The 17,800-nt window shown below is 56.8% G+C and overlaps 1 protein-coding gene across 7 annotated transcripts in view; it reads right to left on the bottom strand.

The window, feature by feature from the left end:
* Positions 1 to 17,800, bottom strand: part of GTF2IRD1 (GTF2I repeat domain containing 1) — a 112,318-nt gene that overhangs the window by 45,028 nt on the left and 49,490 nt on the right. For 6 of the 7 annotated variants that reach the window (XM_033838989.2, XM_033838988.2, XM_033838987.2 and 3 more), the window contains 7 exons: positions 15,942 to 16,125; positions 10,355 to 10,380; positions 9,303 to 9,411; positions 8,358 to 8,395; positions 7,843 to 7,923; positions 7,176 to 7,265; positions 230 to 277 (listed from right to left, as the gene is read on the bottom strand). In XM_033838989.2, coding sequence (XP_033694880.1) covers positions 230 to 277; positions 7,176 to 7,265; positions 7,843 to 7,923; positions 8,358 to 8,395; positions 9,303 to 9,411; positions 10,355 to 10,380; positions 15,942 to 16,125 — 576 coding nt within the window. The remainder of the gene's footprint in view (positions 1 to 229; positions 278 to 7,175; positions 7,266 to 7,842; positions 7,924 to 8,357; positions 8,396 to 9,302; positions 9,412 to 10,354; positions 10,381 to 15,941; positions 16,126 to 17,800) is intronic. The other variant, XM_033838985.2, reaches the window with a different exon arrangement.

The following is a 17,800-nucleotide window of genomic DNA, read 5'->3' as shown; positions in this document are numbered from 1 at the left end:
AAAATAAGAAAGGCTTACAATTTCCTTTACCAGAAAGAGCTGCTTCTACCTCTGACCGTGTACCTCTTAGTTCTACAAGACAGGTCTATAAACCTCCTCCCAACTCAGGCAGCCCACAGGACACCCACCCCCAAACCCGGTGTTGGGAAGAGACAAAAAGGAGATGCAGGACTGGGGAGGGGAGGAGACGTGGGGGGGGGTGAAAAATGGGGGGTGAACAGTGCCTCACCCTCCACAGGCCTCTCCTCAGGCCGCGGGTCCTCGCTGGGGCCTTTGTCTGAAAAAGAGGGTGCCAGGCAGCCATGTTCATCATCTCCTGCACCACCAAAGTCAGGGCAGACAGGTGGGGAACGGCAGGCCCAGACTCTGGAGCACGGCATGGTGACTCCCAGATGGGATCATGGACCCCAATTTTGCACAAGCACCTGCCCTCGCCTCCATGTGAGTTTCAGAGACCAGATATCCTGTGACATTTGGTAAACACCCCGTGGAGACCAGCCCTGCACCAGCCTGTCCTTCCATCTACTGACTGCCAGGTTCTGTTCTAGGCATTGAGGACACACGGGAACAAGACAAAGCCTTGTCCTCCTGGTGTGATGTCAAACATTACATACGATGCCAGATGGCAGTGATGCCGTCAAGAAAAACAGAGGGAATTCCTTGGCGGTCCAGTGGTTAGGGCTCCACGCTTCCACTGCAGGGGGCAGAGGTTCTATCCCCAGTCAGGGTACTACGATCCCACATGTCAGGTGGCATGGCTGGGTAAGGGGATGGAGGAAAGGCAGGTGGGGGCGTGGAGCCATCTAGGATCACGTGGTCCCAAAGCATCTGACAAGATGACACTGGCTCTGGCCTGGGCACAAGGGACCCAACCTTGTCCCCAGGTGCCCGTCCAACAGGCAGCAAGGTCGTGGCACAGTGAACAACAGGGGAGGTGAGGGCTCAAGCTATACAGGGGAGGGGTGAGACTGGCCCTGGGGGGCTGAGGGGGGGTACACCTGGGCTGGACCCAAGTGTCCAGGGAAAGCAGTGGGGTGGGAGAGGGACACAGGCGGGGAGGGGGGAAGTGTGTGTGGGGAGGGTGGTGGCAAACTCAGAGATGGCAGATTTCCGCAGCAGGATGAACTCCAAGTGCGGACAGTGGAAGTGGGGTGCAGGGGGTGCGGCACAGGCCGACCGGCGGGCTGCAGGGCCTCCATCAGCAGCAGCTCTTTGGTGCCAAGAGCTGGAGGAAGGTGTGGGGACTTTCAACACTTGAAAGAACCAGAAGGAAACTGCGACTTAGGAAGTTTGCTGTGCGTTTGCCAGGTGCTTTCCCAGGCAGGGCTAACCCTTAAACAGCCCTTCTCAGCCCCTGACACGAGGCTGACCTGGTGAGGGGTGGAGAAGTCGGACCTGGGTCTGCTCTTGGCCAGCCGGTGGAGAGGATGCTCGGTGATGACGGATGCAGGGATGTGCCAGATGGGATCGTGAGGGGGATGGAATGGGGCTGATCCTGGGAGAGCTGCCCATGGTCAAGGCCCACTCACGGACGGAGGGAAGGGGAGCCTGCATCTGGGATTGCCAGACAAGCCTAAGCCTTGGGGCTCAGCCCGGAAGGTTCTGGAAGGTTTCATCTATGCTCAGCCTCTGACTTAAAAAGGGCCAGGCCTGAGCTTTCGGCCTAAATTTTCCTCATGGCAATAGGTACACTATGGGCCCACCTGACTCTGCCTGGAGGCTTTTTTCTGGCTGTGGGAGCAGACCAGCAAGGTACAAGGGCTGGGATCAATGCCTGGAAAGAGCTCTCAGCCAGTGATGGAAGGCAGATCCCAGCCCAGCTCCCAGCTTCCTCAGCTGCGTTAACTCAGGTGTGTGATTTACGTGGGCTCCCGTGGCTCAGCTGCCCACAGGGGTGACGGGCCTGATGGCACTGCTGTCCTGTCCAGTCCCCCTTCGTACCAGGACTGCCCTTCCCGGACTCTCCTCCCAAATGAATGAAGGCCCCTGTCTCAGGGGAAGCCCCTGGGGGATCCCAAACTCACCAACTTCATCTTTGCCATTTCTAGACAGAGAGGGGCAGACAGGAGGAGAGGAGTCTGGTGGGGACAGAGGGACAAGCAGTGCTGCCCGGGAGGGTTCCCTGAATCAGGGAGCTGGATCTGTCTCAGGGCGGAGGGAGATGCCCAGATGTCACAGTGGCAGCACCGATCAAGTTCACGAAATGGCTTGAGAGGAACAAGAGGGGAGACCAGGAAGTCTGTCCCCGCTCTGAGCTGTCCGTGTGTGCAGGGCCACCCCCAGGCGGTAGCAACAATCTGAGAGCCAGGCAGATGACCGGACCCAGACACCCACAGGGAACCAGCTCAGCTCTGTGGCTCCACTAAGGAGGGGTTTCTGCCAGCCTTTGTTGTAGGACCCTGAAAACAGAAGGAAGCGGGGCCGGGTCCTCTCCTGGGGGGCGGGGGGCTCTTTCAAAGGCAGCAGGAGATGATGACCTATGTACTTTGGGGGCCCTAATTCCAAACGTGAGAAAGTTGCCTGCTTTTCCCCCCCGCCCCCTGGCATGGTGCGGGGCTACTTACCCTGAACAAACCCGTCCATGTGCTCACTGCCTCCCCATTTTCAACCTTGGTAAACGATCGAGGGCATGACCAGAGATGCCCAAGGCACCAGGTGAGCAAACGAGGGATGATTTGTACAATACAGTAACACCACCAGCTGGGAGAAGCCTTTCCGATAGAAATCGCACCATGCTGGTCCACGGCCCCCCAACCCCAGGGGCCTCCACAGATCGGGACCCCCTTGGTCTTCTTTTTTTTTTAATTTATTAAATTTATTTATTTTTGGCTGCGTTGGGTCTTCGTTGCTGCGCACGGGGCTTTCTCTAGTTGCGGCGAACGGGGGCTACTCTTCGTTGCGGTGCGCGGGCTTCTCATTGCGGTGGCTTCTCTTGTTGTGGAGCACGGGCTCTAGGTGCGTGGGCTTCAGTAGTTGTGGCCTGAGGGCTTAGCTGCTCCATGGCATGTGGGATCTTCCCGGACCAGGGATCAAACCCATGTCCCCTACACTGGCAGACGGATTCTCAACCACTGCACCTCCAGGGAAATCCCCCTCGGTCTTCTTAATTCTGCTGTGAATGCAGCCAGGTGACATGCGACTTCTTAAAGACCAGGCCACACTGTCAGCTCATCCTGAGCCTTTGGTCCACTACACTCCCCACACAGTTACCGGATTGCTTCCAATTCCACTCATGCCCAGCCCGTGCCTGACAATCTTCTTTCTTCATTACCAAGGTATTAGAAGCACATCGCAACTGATTCAGGGAGTGACAAAGATAGATCACTTAACCTAACATAGCTACTTTTTTGATATTTTCCCCCTCCAAAACAGTGATCATGTGTTCAACACAGTTGTAAACACCATCAGCTTTGTGTCTTCTACAGTCTCCCTCGTTGCCTCTTTTTAGTGGCTAATAGTCCATCGGGAGGATACCGTTAACAGTTCCCTGACAGCTGAACGAGCTTGCTGCAATCTTGCATGGTCATCATTAACGCTGGCACGAACATCTCCGTGCAGAAAACACTTCACATTTCAGACAATTTCCTCGGACCGGGTTCCTGCTGGACGTGGGGGGGGGGGGTGCTCATTTTTACGGCTCTTCAGGCTGACACATTTCCCTAAAAAGCTATTTGCCCATTTGCGTTCTTACCAGCGCCAGGTCTGTGCCCATTTCCCCATGCGCTCAGCCAAAGTTCTGTTCAGTTAAAAGGTGCAAGAGATGCCCCTTTGTTCAAGCCCCTGTTTCTCTGTGGCTGCATGCGTTTGTTTACTGTCTGTCTCTTCTTCTGTGGCAGGTACTGGGATGTACTGACTACTCAGATCCCCTTCAAGGAAGAGCTTGTTGGCCTAGCAGCAGGGAGTGTGGTCAGCGGGCAGCTGCCCCTTCAAGGACTGCCCTTCCAGGGTGGCCCGCATCTCCTGACTGATTGAGGTGGAGGTATAAAGGCCAGGGTATCCAGTGCAACTGGGAGCAACTCTGAGGGGCCTTTCTGGCTCCGAGCTCCCCGTGGGGTTGGTGGACGTGTTGCTGCAGCCAGATCATGGCTTGCCTTCCCCCTCGTCCCCCTTGTGCTTCTGTCCCCTCCCTTACATAGGTGTTGATCCCAATGGCAGCCCCTAATAAAAACCCCACACATTAAACTCCATCTCAGAGACTGGGCCCCACGAACACAACCCATGACACACGTCCTGGGGCTGTGAATTTTTCTTGTGCGTTTCAGCCCAGTGTTCTGGTCTGTCAAGGCCATGGGGAACACCATTCTTGGATGGACTGACCATTCCTCCCCAAGGATCTGCAAATTGCATAATCTTGCTGCCTAAGGCCCCTTTATCCAACTAACTGACAAATGTTTGAGGAAGGACCAAGCCCTCCAGGACAACAGGGGAAACCTTCCCCGTGTGGAGGCTGGGGTCCCCCTGCAGCCCTCCCTTTTTTTGCTTGAAATTCAAATAACTTTTATTTAAATTGAAAACAATACTTAAAACTGCATTTAGAGTCAAAACCCTTTTTTTTTTTTTTTTTTTTTGCGGTACGCGGGCCTCTCACTGCTGTGGCCTCTCCCGCCGCAGAGCACAGGCTCCGGACACCCAGGCCCAGCAGCCATGGCTCACAGGCCCAGCCGCTCCGCGGCATGTGGGATCTTCCCGGACCGGGGCACGAACCCGCGTCCCCTGCATTGGCAGGCGGACTCCCAACCACTGCGCCACCAGGGAAGCCCAAAACCCTTTTGTTTATAAAAATCATGAGGAGCTTCCGCAGCTGGAGGGTCCTCTGGAGATCTCGATGTCGTATGAGCCAACTCCGTCCCGTGGATGACCCCACACTGGGTCCCCTCTGATGGCTCCCAGTCGCCCATGTAGAAATCTGTTCCAGAACTGTGCCTGGGACTAACGCACGGTCCACCTGTTTGCAATTGGGGCAAAACCTCATCTCCAAGTCTATCTCTGTTGTCACCGCATCTGTGTCCGCTGGGACTTCTCACGTCCTATGCACGTCTTAGGTATTATCCATAGATCACACACATCCACAGCAGCTCCGAGGACCCTTTATATCTCCTTATCGAACTGGACTCCCAGGTCCTCCTCACTCTTTCCTGTTTCCAGACCATTCTCCCTGACAGAGAAGACGGAAGCAGACGAGGAGCAGAGAGATTCTGCCTTTATCCTGTCACCAATTAACGCGGCACCACCCATCTGGGCCTGTAGGAAACCTTCTTATTTATTTTTCCAGTCACTTGTTTATTTTTGGTAGGGGAAACGTTAAAAAGTGCAGTAAAGCATACAGAATATTACCACAAACACTCATGGACCTATCAGCCGGAATGAATACACATTAGCATTTTGTCATAGTTGCACACGATTTCTAAAAATAAAACATTAGCAATACTATTGTTACGTCTCCAAACTTACAGAAATGCCATATTGTCTATATCCTTCTGCACTTGCTTTTCACATTGAACATTATGAGGTTTCTTCACACTGTGCATTTAAATACACCTACTACGCTTTTGCACAGTATCCTTAAGCAATACCCACCCCTCTCCCCTCCTAATCAAGCCCACACCAGACATCACAGGCAAGGGAAACGAATTCCAGCCATCTTCCTAAAGTTTCCTGCCCTGGCCCTGCATCCCTTGTTACACAGCCTTCCAAACTCAAATCATCTAAGTACTAATATCGTTTTCTGCCATGTCCGCAAACCTTCTATAATTTACATACTATTTGTCTTTATAATGATTCACTTAAAAAAAATTTTTTTTTTTTATTTTTTGGCTGTGCCACGCGGCACGCGGGATCTTAGTTCCCCAACCAGGGATCAAACCTGCGCCCCCTGCAGTGGAAGCGCGGAGTCTTAACAACTGGACCGCCAGGGAAGTCCTATAATGATTCACTTTCTAAAAACATTAACCACGTGTAATAATTCTTACTTCTTATTATCAATAATAACATCTGTTGAGAATGGCTGGAGCTGAGCGTTGGGCATGTGAGATTCATTAAGCTATTCTTTTCAACTTTGGGTGGTTTTGAACATTTCCAAAATAAACTTTCATAAACAAAACACACAGAACCCGACCCTCTCCCTGCTGCTATCCACCTGCCCAACCATTCCTCTTGCCTAAATTATCGTCAGAGTCTGTTTCTGTCCTTGTCCCCAGACCTTCTGCAGTCTGTTCTCAGCTCCACGGTCAGAGTAAACACCGTTAAAGTGTACTCCATTAGCGCCAACCCCCACACTGGTTCCTGTCTCTTCAGAGTTAAGTCTCCAGTCCTTCCTTTGATGTACACAACCCTGCATAACTCACCCAGCACCTCCCTTTCCCCACCTCACTCTGTTCCAGCCACCCGGCCTCCTTGCTGTTGCTGAGACATGCTGGGCATAGCCCACCTCAGGGCCTTTGCCCATGCTGCTCCCTCTGCCTGGAAAGTTCTGTCCTGATATCCACACGGCTCCTGCCCGCACCTCCTTCAGGTCTTTGCTCCAATGTCATTTTCTCAGTGAAGTCCTCTCTGACCACTCAAATCCTGTAATAACCACCCCTCCTGCCCCTGATACTTCCCCTCCTGGCTTTGTGTCTCCCTATAGCACTTACCACCATCTGACTTTCTATTTTTCTTTTTTCCTTTTTTTGGGGGCCGCACTGCACAGCTTGCAGGATCTTAGTTCTCTGACCAGGGATCAAACCCGGGCTCCTGGCAGTGAAAGCCTGGAATCCTACCCACTGGACCGCCAGGGAATTCCCCTATTTTTCTTATTGATTTGCTTATTACCTGTCTCCCTGCACTGGGATGTCAGCCCACAAGGGCGGGGACTTTGGTCTGTCGGGTTCACTGCTCTGTCCCCAGCACCTTGCACGGGACCTTGTACATAGTAGGTGCTCAATAAATAGTTACTGACTAAATAAACAAACTTATCCAAATGGGAGCTCCTGGGAAAGACAGAGTAACCAGACTTAATATTAACTCAAGGCCTATTTCAAGTTTTCAGAAAGGAACCTGGCCGGGATGGGGGAGCCAGGCATATACTGAGTTTCTTCCAAGGGGGACAGTCAATACCAAGAAAAGTCTAGAGGCTTCCTGGCCCACCCCTCTCCCTGTTACATCCCAGGGAGGTGGGTCCCCAGCCCATTTCTTACCAGTCAGCATCTCCATCCCGTAACCGGAATCTTCCGAGGGCACATGTCCAGGCATCGAGTCTGTCATTTCCTCAGAGGTTGGGGAAGGGTCTGGAGGCAAAACTCCAAATGACAACAGCATCTTCTGTCTGTCCCACCCCGTCACGGTCCCTCAGGGACCTCCCAGCTCAGCGTGCCCACAGAGCAGGACCCTTAAGGAAGGAGAGTAGCTGTGCCAGAGGACAGCAGGGACCCAAGGGGCCTGGAGCCTGTGGTTACCCCACACTGAGCCTCCAGAGGACAAGTACATGCCCCTCTTCACAGATGCGGAAACTGACGCTCAGAGGGACCCAGGTCTGGAGTCAGACTCAGATCCTCTTACTCCGACCTTTTCTTCTCCCCTGCAGCCTCTCAAATCCCAGGCAAGCCAGGCCAGAGAGGTGAAGGCTGGGGGGACCTTTAGGAAGGTCGGAGCTGAGACCGGACCCCCAGCCCAGAGGGCAGATGTGCCTACAGAAAGCACACGCAACGCTGCAGCCTTTCACGATCAGACCAGAGAGACAGCGGCCTGGCGACCCCTTCCTGGCCGGGGCAGGGGCTCCAGAGACAGAGCAGGACAGCCCGGGAGGGGACACGGTGGTGCTCGACCCCTGTACCTTCAGGCGGGGGTGGCAGGATCAGCCCTTACCTGGGACAGTGACCTGAATGATATCTAGATCCTCTGGCTCAATTTTGATGGGTCTCAGCCCACCCAGCTCCCCAGAGGTTCCTGTGGGGGGAAACGAGGGATCTGGTCAAGTGTGGCCGTGAGCTCGGCCGGGCAGGGGAGTCATTCTTGAACATTCTCCTGTCTGTGACTTGTTAGTAGTGCCAAGAAAAGTCATGTCAGCCCTGGTGTCTGAGCTATAGGTAGATACAACGTATAGACCTGGCAACTGAGACCTGCATCGCCAAGGATGTGGAGGCAGAGGTGATACCCGAATCCAGGTCTCCCACAAAGCCACCCACATCCCACCTGCCCCTCCCGGCCCCCAGCGAGCTCCCAGCATGCTCTGCGGCCTGGGGGAGGGTCAGGGGACAGGGGTGGACGGAGGACATTCATGAATACCCAGGCTCTGAGCCGGCCTCCTCCCCAGAGCTGCTGAGTGGGGCTGGTGGACGCCCTCCCACCCCAGACACGCGCAGTGGGGTCCAGCTCCTCACCTGGCCCACAGTCTTCGGAGAGACTGCTTTTGTCCGACCTGTGGGAAGGAAGCCGAGAAATGACATGGCATCAGCCCCAGCTTTCCCCCTCCAGGCAGTCAGGGGCCCACGGCGGCTGCCAATTCAAAATGCACCCCTGACCACATCTGCTCCCATCCCAGCGGGATCCACGCCGCTCCCCCGCTACGCCAGCAATACCCCCAGTGCCCCGTCTCCCGGACAGCAGTCTCCTGGCTGCCCCAGCCGAGCTCCTGATCTGTACCCTGGGGTGACGTGCTGGGCGTCCACCTTGCCCACCAGCTGGGAGCTCCTGAGGCCTGGGACTGGTCAGTCTAGGAGCCCCACCACTTAGTGCAGTGGGGGTTTGATCAGTGCTTGTTGGGGGCACTGAGGGCTGTAGGGACCACCCGCCTGGAGAGCGTTCAGGAGTCTGGGGAGGGGCTTGGGGAGTGAAGCTGGGCAGGACCCTGGGATGGAGGATTCGGTTCATTCATAGAACAGTTGGGGAGGTCTGGGCTGGACGTGGGGATTCCGGGATAGATGGCCCGTCCCTGGCCCCCAGGAGCCCAGGGCCTGGGTGGGGGGCACTGGTGAATGGCGACCAGTACATGAGCTGAGTGCGAGGCCTCGTGGACATGCAGGGCAGATTCCTGACCTAGTCTGGGTGCCAGGGAAGGCTTTTGAGACTAGATAACGTATGGCTAGATCCCAAGGGGGTGACAAGAATCCTCCAGGTGGAAGAAAATTGGTAAAATCTCTGTTCTCCTTCTGGGTCCCTTTAGATTCTCCCTGGCCCACAGTGGGGTGAGGCGTACAGGTGCCTGTGCGGGATAACCCTGTGCGGGGTGTCCAGGTGGAATGAGACGCTGGGCCCAGCATCCTCCAGCCAGCCCTAGGCCTCGCTCCTCCCTGCAGAGCTGGCGCAGAGCCGGGCTGTGGCCTTACCGAGCAGTCCCAGCCAGGTCCAGGACGGCAGCACGGGAGACCTCCGCAGAGATGTCCTCGGGCGGGCTGGCTGGCTCCAGCTTTGTGGGGTCTTTGGTAAACTTGTTCCCTGGGGGGAGAGCCGGGGAGGGGCAGGGTGGTCAAGGCGAAGGTTCTCCAGCCTCCTCTGCCTGCGGGGCATCCAGCAGGGGCCTCTGGGGGAAGCTCCTGGGGGCACCCCTCAGGTGTGGTCTGGCCTCTGTCCCTCCTTCTTGTGGCCTCCATGTCCAGCCAAGCCAGGAAGGGGTCCAGGGAGAGATGCCTCCCCTGGGATGAGGAATCAGGATGACGGGGATCTCAGAGGATTTGGCAGGAGGAAGAAGCCAGAAACGGCTGTGCTGACCTCAGGACAGGGGCTATGCTATTGGGGCTGAGGGAGCCCTTGGGAAAGGGACCGAGTCTCTCCCAAGGTTGTACCATGGGACCATTCTCTCATTTAGTTATCCCAGGAACCCAGAGGATGGTGCTCTTATCTTTTCACAGATGTGGAAACTGAGGCCCACATGACCGTGCCCAAGGTCCCAAAGCTGGGGGGAGGTAGGGCTGGTACTGGGGCTCAGATATGTTGCACCCCAAGATCCGTGCTCCCTTTGCTGCACCTGGCAGAGTCCGCCTCTTCCTCCTGAGAGGCAGGCCACCCACTGGTCATGGCCTGGGCACTTCGGTTTGCATCTAGACCCCAGTGCTCACTAGCTAGACTTCAGGGAAAAAGCCAGAACCCACTTTATAGGACTGTTGAAAACTAAATTAAATTAAAATTAAATATGCTAACAGCTTAGGAGAGTAACCATCACATGTTAGAATTCAGCAAATGTCAGCTTTATTATTCCCCATCCAGGGCTTCCCATGTCCGGAGGGGAGGTCCTGACAGTCTGTCTGCGCCTGGGAGCTGGGGCCCCCGGATACAGAAGCCACACCCAGGCTCCCTCGGGTCCGGTGTGGTGGCAGCTGAAGCACTCTTGGGGGCATCAGCTTGGCGGCTTCGGAACAGACTAGACGGTACCCACACATACCTGTGAAAATTCGCTCATCGAACATCCTGGGGAGAGAGGAGAGATGGGCATGAGAGGGGAGCCGGCCTCCAGGTCCCCTCAGCGACGGTCACTCAAGTCCCACATGCATGGCTGCAGACCTGGGCACCGGGCTGGCCTCACATGGGGGCAGAAGAGGGCACGGTCCGGGACAGCCAGATACCCCCAAACAACCAGACATCCCGAACCATTTCTCCGCAGCCAGGGAAGGCACTGGCCAGCCCCTGTGGGGGTCCCGGAGGGTCCAACCTATTCATCTCAACAGCCCAGGGTGGGAGGCGGGGCTTCCTCCGGCCCTGAGCTCTCCTCGGCCACAGCTGGCAGATAACTCACACCCCTTCCCCACCGGGGCTCCGCAACCTTTACCCACCACCCCCTGTGTCTCAGCGACAGGCAAGGGGTAGGCCCTGCTCCCAGGAAGCTCTCTGTCGGCGGCACAAGCCGGGAGCGTTCCAGATCACAGCCTCACAGCGTGACATGCGGGACCGCTCCGGTTTGTCTCAGAAGCCAAGGGGACCCAAGCAGGGAGGGGGTCAGGAAAGACTTCACCGAGTTGGGGATGGCGAGCCCAGGTGGGAGGGCTGAGAGGTTGTCCAGGTAAAGGCACACGGAGGGCTGGCAGCTCCATCTGGCCGGCTGGAGGCGTCCTGTGGGAGGTGGCCAGCCTTCCGTGCTGTGCCCAGGCATGTGGTCTCTACACCATGGGCAACGGGGAGCCCCCAGGGGGCATGGCACCCTCAGATCACTCCATCACCACGCAGAGGATGGCTTGGAGGGGGGATGGCTTGGAGGGGGGATGGCTAGGGGCCCAGGGGCCATTTGGGGACTCCTGAGTCATCCTGATAAGACACCTGGAGTTCTTATTCCTGGAAAACGAGGATGGAGTAAAGGTCAGCGAGGGAGCTGGGATCACCTGGCTGCCTACCTGCAGGGCTGCTGTTCTTTCTGCTCTGCTCCCAGACCCCACCAGGGTGGCTCCCAGCGGGCTGGGGAGCCTCAGGCAGCTGGTCTGGGGGGCCTGCAGCAGAGCCTGCGTGCCATGGAGCGGCTGGACAAGGGGACAGGGCTTTGGCCCCTAAACTGGCACCCCCAGAGGCGACATGGGAAAAACGAAGTCCCGCTTGTCTGAGTCCAAATACAAGGGGGCCGACAGTGCCCAAGCCGGGCCCAGAGGGAAATTCAAACAGAGGCGAAAAGGTCAGTGACAGAAGGTAGAGCGTGTGGGTTACCAGGGCGGTGAGACCCCAGGCACGGCATCCTGTTCTTATTCTGAGAGGCGCAAGCTTCCCCCACTGTTCCTGGAGGTTCATGCTCGTCTGGGTCCCCCAAGGCCGAGAAGCGGCCACAGGGCATAATTCTGGAGAGAACTGGCTTCCGCTCTGAGGCACGCTTCCTCAGCTCCACCCGGTGACGGGGAGGCTCCCAGCGTTAACAGCAGGTTTTATTATTTATGGCTATATTTACTTATCAGGGAGCACAAGGGAGGGGGTGTGACACCTTGGCCTGCAGTTCCTAGTGGAGTTGGTGGGCGGGGAGCGGGGAGACGGATGACAAGGAGAAAGTCTGATCTCACGTGGCTCCGATGCTGTGACAGACGCCCTCATGGGCTGCCCGGCCTGGAAGGCCCACCTGATGAGCACTGAACAAGGGTCGCTGTTGCACACTGCAGAGTTCTAGGACCCCCTCCAGACACTTTTCCCTCTGAAGTCCTCCCTTAGGTAGAACCGACACATGTGAACTCAGAGCCTCTCGCTCTGGGCTTGTGTCCTGGTAGAAACCGGGGATTTAGGGGTCAGGGCTGGGCATGACTGGGGACCCAGGGGCCAGGAAGCCCCCTTCCACTAATAACAAGACCCACAGGCTTTGTCGAGGGGCTTCTCCCTTTTGTCAGGAGAGCACCCTGACCTCCCCCGCACTGCAGACACCTGGGCTGGGGTGGCAACTCCCCCTCCTGGCTGCTTCCTAAGCTCTCTGTTCTCTGACTCCCTTCTGCTAGGACGATCGCAGATGTGATCTCGAATGTCTCCCTGACGAGGCTGGGACGTGCAACAGTGAAAATGCACTGGGGCTCAGAAAGGAGCAGCCTCTGTTCTAAGCACGTTGCTCACATCCATGTAGTCTCCCATCAGCACTGTGGGGCCTGAACAATCATTAGCCGCATTTTATTTTATTTTATTCTCTAGCCACACGGTGCAGCATGTGGGATCTTAATTACCCCACCAGGGATCGAACCCATGCCCCCTGCAGTGGCAGCGCAGAGCCCTAACCCCTGGACCACCAGGGAATTTGCCTCATTAGCCCCATTTTATAGACGAGGAAAGTAAGGCAGAGCAGTTAAGTAACTTGCCCAAGGACACACAGCTGGAAAATGGTAGGGCCAGGATTCGAACCCGGGTTGTCAGCACTGATTAACTACTTCTCTCTACGTGAAGGAGATGAGGTCAAGGGAGAAGACTCGCGTTTATTGAGCATCTATTTCATGCCAGGTATGTTATGTCTACCTCCTCATACTATGTTGAGAAAAACCTGAGGAATAGGGCATCATTGTCCCTATTTTTACAAATCAGGAAACTGAGGCTCAGAAGAGAAGTGCTAGCCAAGGTTTTCACGTGCTGTGTGGCTTCAAGCCCGGTCGGCCTGATGCCAAGCCTCCTCCTCCAGGAAGCCCCACAGGCTTGCTGCTCAGATGCCATCGAGTCTACACCTGGAAACATGCTGTTTGATGCTCCCAGGACTCATCGCAGGAGTGACCACCCCCCATGACTCGCGGTAGCCCCTGGGGGCAGATGGGGACTGTGCCTGCTGTTTCGTGAAGTCCTCAGTAGAGCTCAGTGAAGGGCTGGGCCTGCAGGAGGCGCCTGGCAAATACTAGTGAAGGGTTAAACGACCTACAGTTTGGATAGAGGGAGATGAAGGTCAGCCACAGTGAGGACTCAAACACCACGGTCAGGAATGTAAGGGGTCACTGGGATGCCCTTGCTGCTTTCTGCTCTCCTAGCCTCCTCCCTTGCTACCAGGAGTCAACTGAAGGAAAAGGACTTAGGCAGCAGCAAGAGAGACTTAAGCTAGACAACAGGAGGCACTACCTGACAGAAGGCCGAATGATTTTGTTTTTGGCCCCACCATGCCACTCGGTTTGCGGGATGTTAGTTCCCCAGCCAGCCAGGGATCGAACCCAGGCCCTCAGCAATGGAAGTGCAGAGTCCTAACCACTGGACCGCCAGGGAATTCCCTCGAATGATTTCAAATCCACCTCCAGAATGATTTATCAAGTGGGACCCCTGGTAGAGGTTGAGAGGGAACAGAGGTGGCTCAGATGTGGTCCCACTGCCGCCAGTGATCAGGGTGATGGGGGGCTGGTGGGGACGCGGATGGGGGGAAGAAGCCATCTGCTGCGGAAGGGGGAAATTCTTTCCGACTGAGGACAGGGGAGGGCTTCTAGACAGAATAGTGAGCCTTGAAAGACAGGACAGGTGGGAAGGAGGGCGGGGAGCAGCTTCAGGCAAAGGAAAGGGCTTCAGTGATGGCTGGAGGCACGTGAGGAGGCAGGAGTTCAGAGAAACAGGAGGGAAGGCGGAGCAGCACTAAGGCGGGCACGGTGGCTGCTGACGGGCTGGACTGTGGTACCCTGGGAGCCGCTACACCGGGGCTCACGGAGAGTGGGGGAGCGGGGAAGGGTTCTGAGCAGGCGTGCCCCACAGTCAGAGCTGACTCTCAGAGTCACCTCCCTCGGTGGCAGTGAGACGCCCGCCCAGCTCCCTGGCCACTCTCAGCCTCCTCTGCTGGCGGCCCCAGCCTCTAACGTGGGGATCCCAGAGTCCATCTGAGTCCTCTCCACCTTTTCTCTTTTTTTTTTTTCTTTCTTTTTTTGTTTTTGGCCACGCTGCATGGCTTGTGGGATCTTAGTTCCCTGACCAGGAATTGAACCCGGGCCCTCAGCAGGCAAGAGTGGAGTCCTAACCACTGGACCGCCGGGGAATTGCCCCTCTCTTCTCTATTTCTCTCCTGCCCGTGATCCCTTCCTGGCCCACGCTGCCAACTCTCAGATTTTCATCTCTAACTCCCAGACCTCCCTCCCTAGCTTCTGACCTCTCAGCTGGGCTTCTGAAAATTCCATCTCCTGATCTCCTCCAAGGTGAACTCACTCAGAAACATGGGGGTGACCCTTCCTCCCCACTCCCCTCCCCACCTGCACGGTCCACTCACCAGCACACCCCGTCACCGCTCAGATTCCATCCCCAACCCAGCCGCTCTCTCCCTGTGCCCACCACGCTGGCCTGGCCCACGGCTGCAGCAGCCTCCTCGCCAGTCTCCTGCTTCTGCTCTCTAGAGTCCGTTCTCCCCCAGCAGCCAGGGGGCCGGGCAGACCCCAGCTCTGGCATCCAGCAACGCTGCAGAGGTCCTTCCCAAGGCTCAGAACAACTCCACGCTCTCAGGGTCAATCTCCACCCTCTTGCACCCCAGCCGTCTGGGCTGCTCACTGAGGTCAATTCTTCTGTCCAGACACTGCCCAGCTGGGTGCAGGCGGCCCTTCTCAACCTCCCAGCTCTGGCTTAACCAATGGGACCTTCTCTCCCCTGGGCCACCCTAAACAGGTCTCCTCCTCACCCACCCACCATTTTTCTCTCTCCTATCACCCTGTTTATTTCCTAAGCTCTAACAAGTTAGATGGCCTGAGTCCAAATTTGGACAAGCACTTTCATCCATCCATCTTTTTATTCCACAGATATGGACTGGCATCTCCTGCATGCCAGGGACTGCTGTGGGCGCTGGGGATTCAGCCACGAGCCACACCGTCCCTGCTTACAGTCTAGGGCAACAAGGAAGCAGGCGCGTGGGCGCGTGCACACGCTGGGAGCCACGCCCTCAGCGGGCTCCCAGAATGGATGCCTGGGAAGGGCCCGACGCAGGCAGTGCTGCTGGAGGCAGGGGGCTGGACGGCATGGCCTCTGGCCCCCTCCCTCTCTAACTATTTAGGAGGAAGCAATCCCAGGAAGCCTGGCATTGCCTGGGGATGCCCGCTCGCTGGTGAGTCCGGCCAGCTGTGAGGACAAAGCCCCCTGTGGGAGTTGGGAGACAAGCCTGGGGGGTGGGTGGCAGCAGGCCGGGGGGGAAGGGGCTGCAGTTCCAGAGTCCATAGTGCTCTGCCTTCTCCCGCCCACCCGCACCTGCACCAGGGAAACTGGCCACCTGGGAGGACAGGAAAGGTGGACAAACTACCAGCAGGCAGGGTAGTCCGATGGGAGGTGCAGAAAGGGAGAAGCTGGCCCAGCCCCACCTGAGCTCAGGTGGGCTCCTCTCTGAAGGGAGGTAAGTACAAAGGCCTCAGGTCTTCTTCGGTGGCAGGAAAACACCTCTGAGAGCTTAGCCAGCGCCTACTCGGGTCAGGCACTGTGCCTCCATTTCTCCATTCAATACTCAAAAGAGGCCGGGAGGAGGCGGCCACGCAGCTGTCAGGCTACAGAACCCCTTCGCTCCGCTCCTGACCCCTGTTGCCTCCCCAGGGCCCTGCCTCGTGTCTGCCGTCGCCCCCCTGCCCAGCCCTGCCCCCCTGCACCCCACTCCCTACCTCTTAATGACAAAGTGGATGCTGTGCCGCTCCTCCAGGATCCGCTTCAGCTTGGGGACCCCGTAGGTGCAGGGGCGCTTGAAGGGGATCTTGTCCGGGATGCCCACGATCTCCACAGCCTCCGGGTCGCAGGCGATCTTCCTGTAGGGGACGGGGACCATGTGGTCCAGGCCCAGGGCTTCCGCTGGAAGGGCAACGGCAAGGCTGAACGCGGGATGGAGGCTGCGGGACATGCAGGGCCCCAGGGCCTGGTCATCACCACCTCCCACCTCCCAGGCACCACTCTGGCCACTCAGCAGCCAGAGGGATCCTCCTGAAACACCAAATACATCACTACTCTCTTAAAAAAGGCCCATAGGCTCCCCTCCCACTCAGCGATGGCCGAAGTCCTACAAGGCCCTACGTGACCAGGACCCCATCACCTCTGGCCTTATCTTTCACCCCTCTACTTGCTCACCCCGGTCTCTCTGGCCTCCCTGGTGCTTCCCTAACATGCCAAGCGCGCACTCATCCCAGGGCCTTTGCACCTGCTCTTCTGTCTACTCAGACACTCTTCTTCCAGATCACCATACCCTTCCCTCCCTCCCTCTCTCCATTCAAGCATCTGCTCAAATGTCACTTCACCAGCCTAAAACAGCCCCCTCCATCCCTCCCTAGCCCACCCTGCTTTGTTTTTCATCCCACATTTATCATAATCTGACGTTACAAACATATTCACTGTGCGTTGGTTCACTGTCTGGAACCTAAAATAGGGCAGGACACGTAGTAGCTGCTTCCTGCATATTTGGGAGTGAATGAGCGGCTGAGGGAAGCTTCCAGGCTGGAGGTGGACTCTTGGCCAGATGCTCCCAGTTGTACAGGTGTGCCCTTTCCTCCAGGGGGGGGCCCAGCACTCTGCTCACTCATCAGTGACAGGAGACACCGCTGGAAGCCGACAGCTTTGTCAACAGCAGTGTAGACAGAACCCGAGCTCAGGAAGTGGTTACTTGCTCTTTTCCTCCAAACCATTAGGTGCGGTCCTGTGCCATTTCAGTCACTCATACACCCCAGCTCCTCCTTTTCATTCATTCACTCACCAAATACTTCTTGAGCACCTACTATGTGCTTGATGGTACTTTCATGGGGCCCCGAGGCCTGGGAGGCGAGCTGAGCTGGGTGTCCCCTTCACTCCTGCCTCTCCCAAGGGTCACTCCAACCTGTCCCAAGGGTTCCACGTCTCCTCACTGTTCCTCAGGCCCCTCCCCATCCTGGCCTGGCTCCTCGGGCCATGCCAGGATGTGTCTGTGTTCTGACAAGTGGCAGCCCACAGCCGGACCCCTGCAGTCATGCCAGGACCGGGGCAGGGCAGAGTCGCCTGCCTGTGGCCCTCCCTGGGGCACCGCCAAGATTGCTTTTCTGTTGATGCGGCCCAGGCCTGCGCTGGAGGCTTTGGCAGCCAGGTCTCACTGTGAAGTCACACTTAGCTCATCGTCTAATTAAACCCTCACCATCTCAGCAGCCGTCAAACCCGTCTCTTCCCCCGAACCCCAGCGTCACCAGCCACCCCCCAGCCCCAGCACTTGAGCGATGGGCTCTTGGCTGCTTCGAGTCTACGTGAATCCACCTCCCCTCGGGTTCATCTGACTTGCTAGGCCTGTCTTTTCAGCCCAGGGCACAAAACCTCCAGCCCGCGCAGCCTCCAGCTGCTGCCCACCTGGAAGAGGAGGATGGAGCTGCCATGCACAACCCTTAGACCCTGGTGTAATCTCAACCCCCCCCGGGTGACAGAGACACTGCGGTTTCCTCAAGCCTGGGGCTCCCCCCATGTCTTTTCTGTTTCTTTTTCCCCCCTCTGCACCCCCAGCAACATCGCGGGCCCA

This window comes from Tursiops truncatus, chromosome 15 (genome assembly GCF_011762595.2).
Source record: "Tursiops truncatus isolate mTurTru1 chromosome 15, mTurTru1.mat.Y, whole genome shotgun sequence".
In the NCBI taxonomy this organism is placed as follows: Eukaryota; Metazoa; Chordata; class Mammalia; order Artiodactyla; family Delphinidae; genus Tursiops; species Tursiops truncatus.
This window is presented reverse-complemented; position numbering and strand designations above follow the sequence as displayed.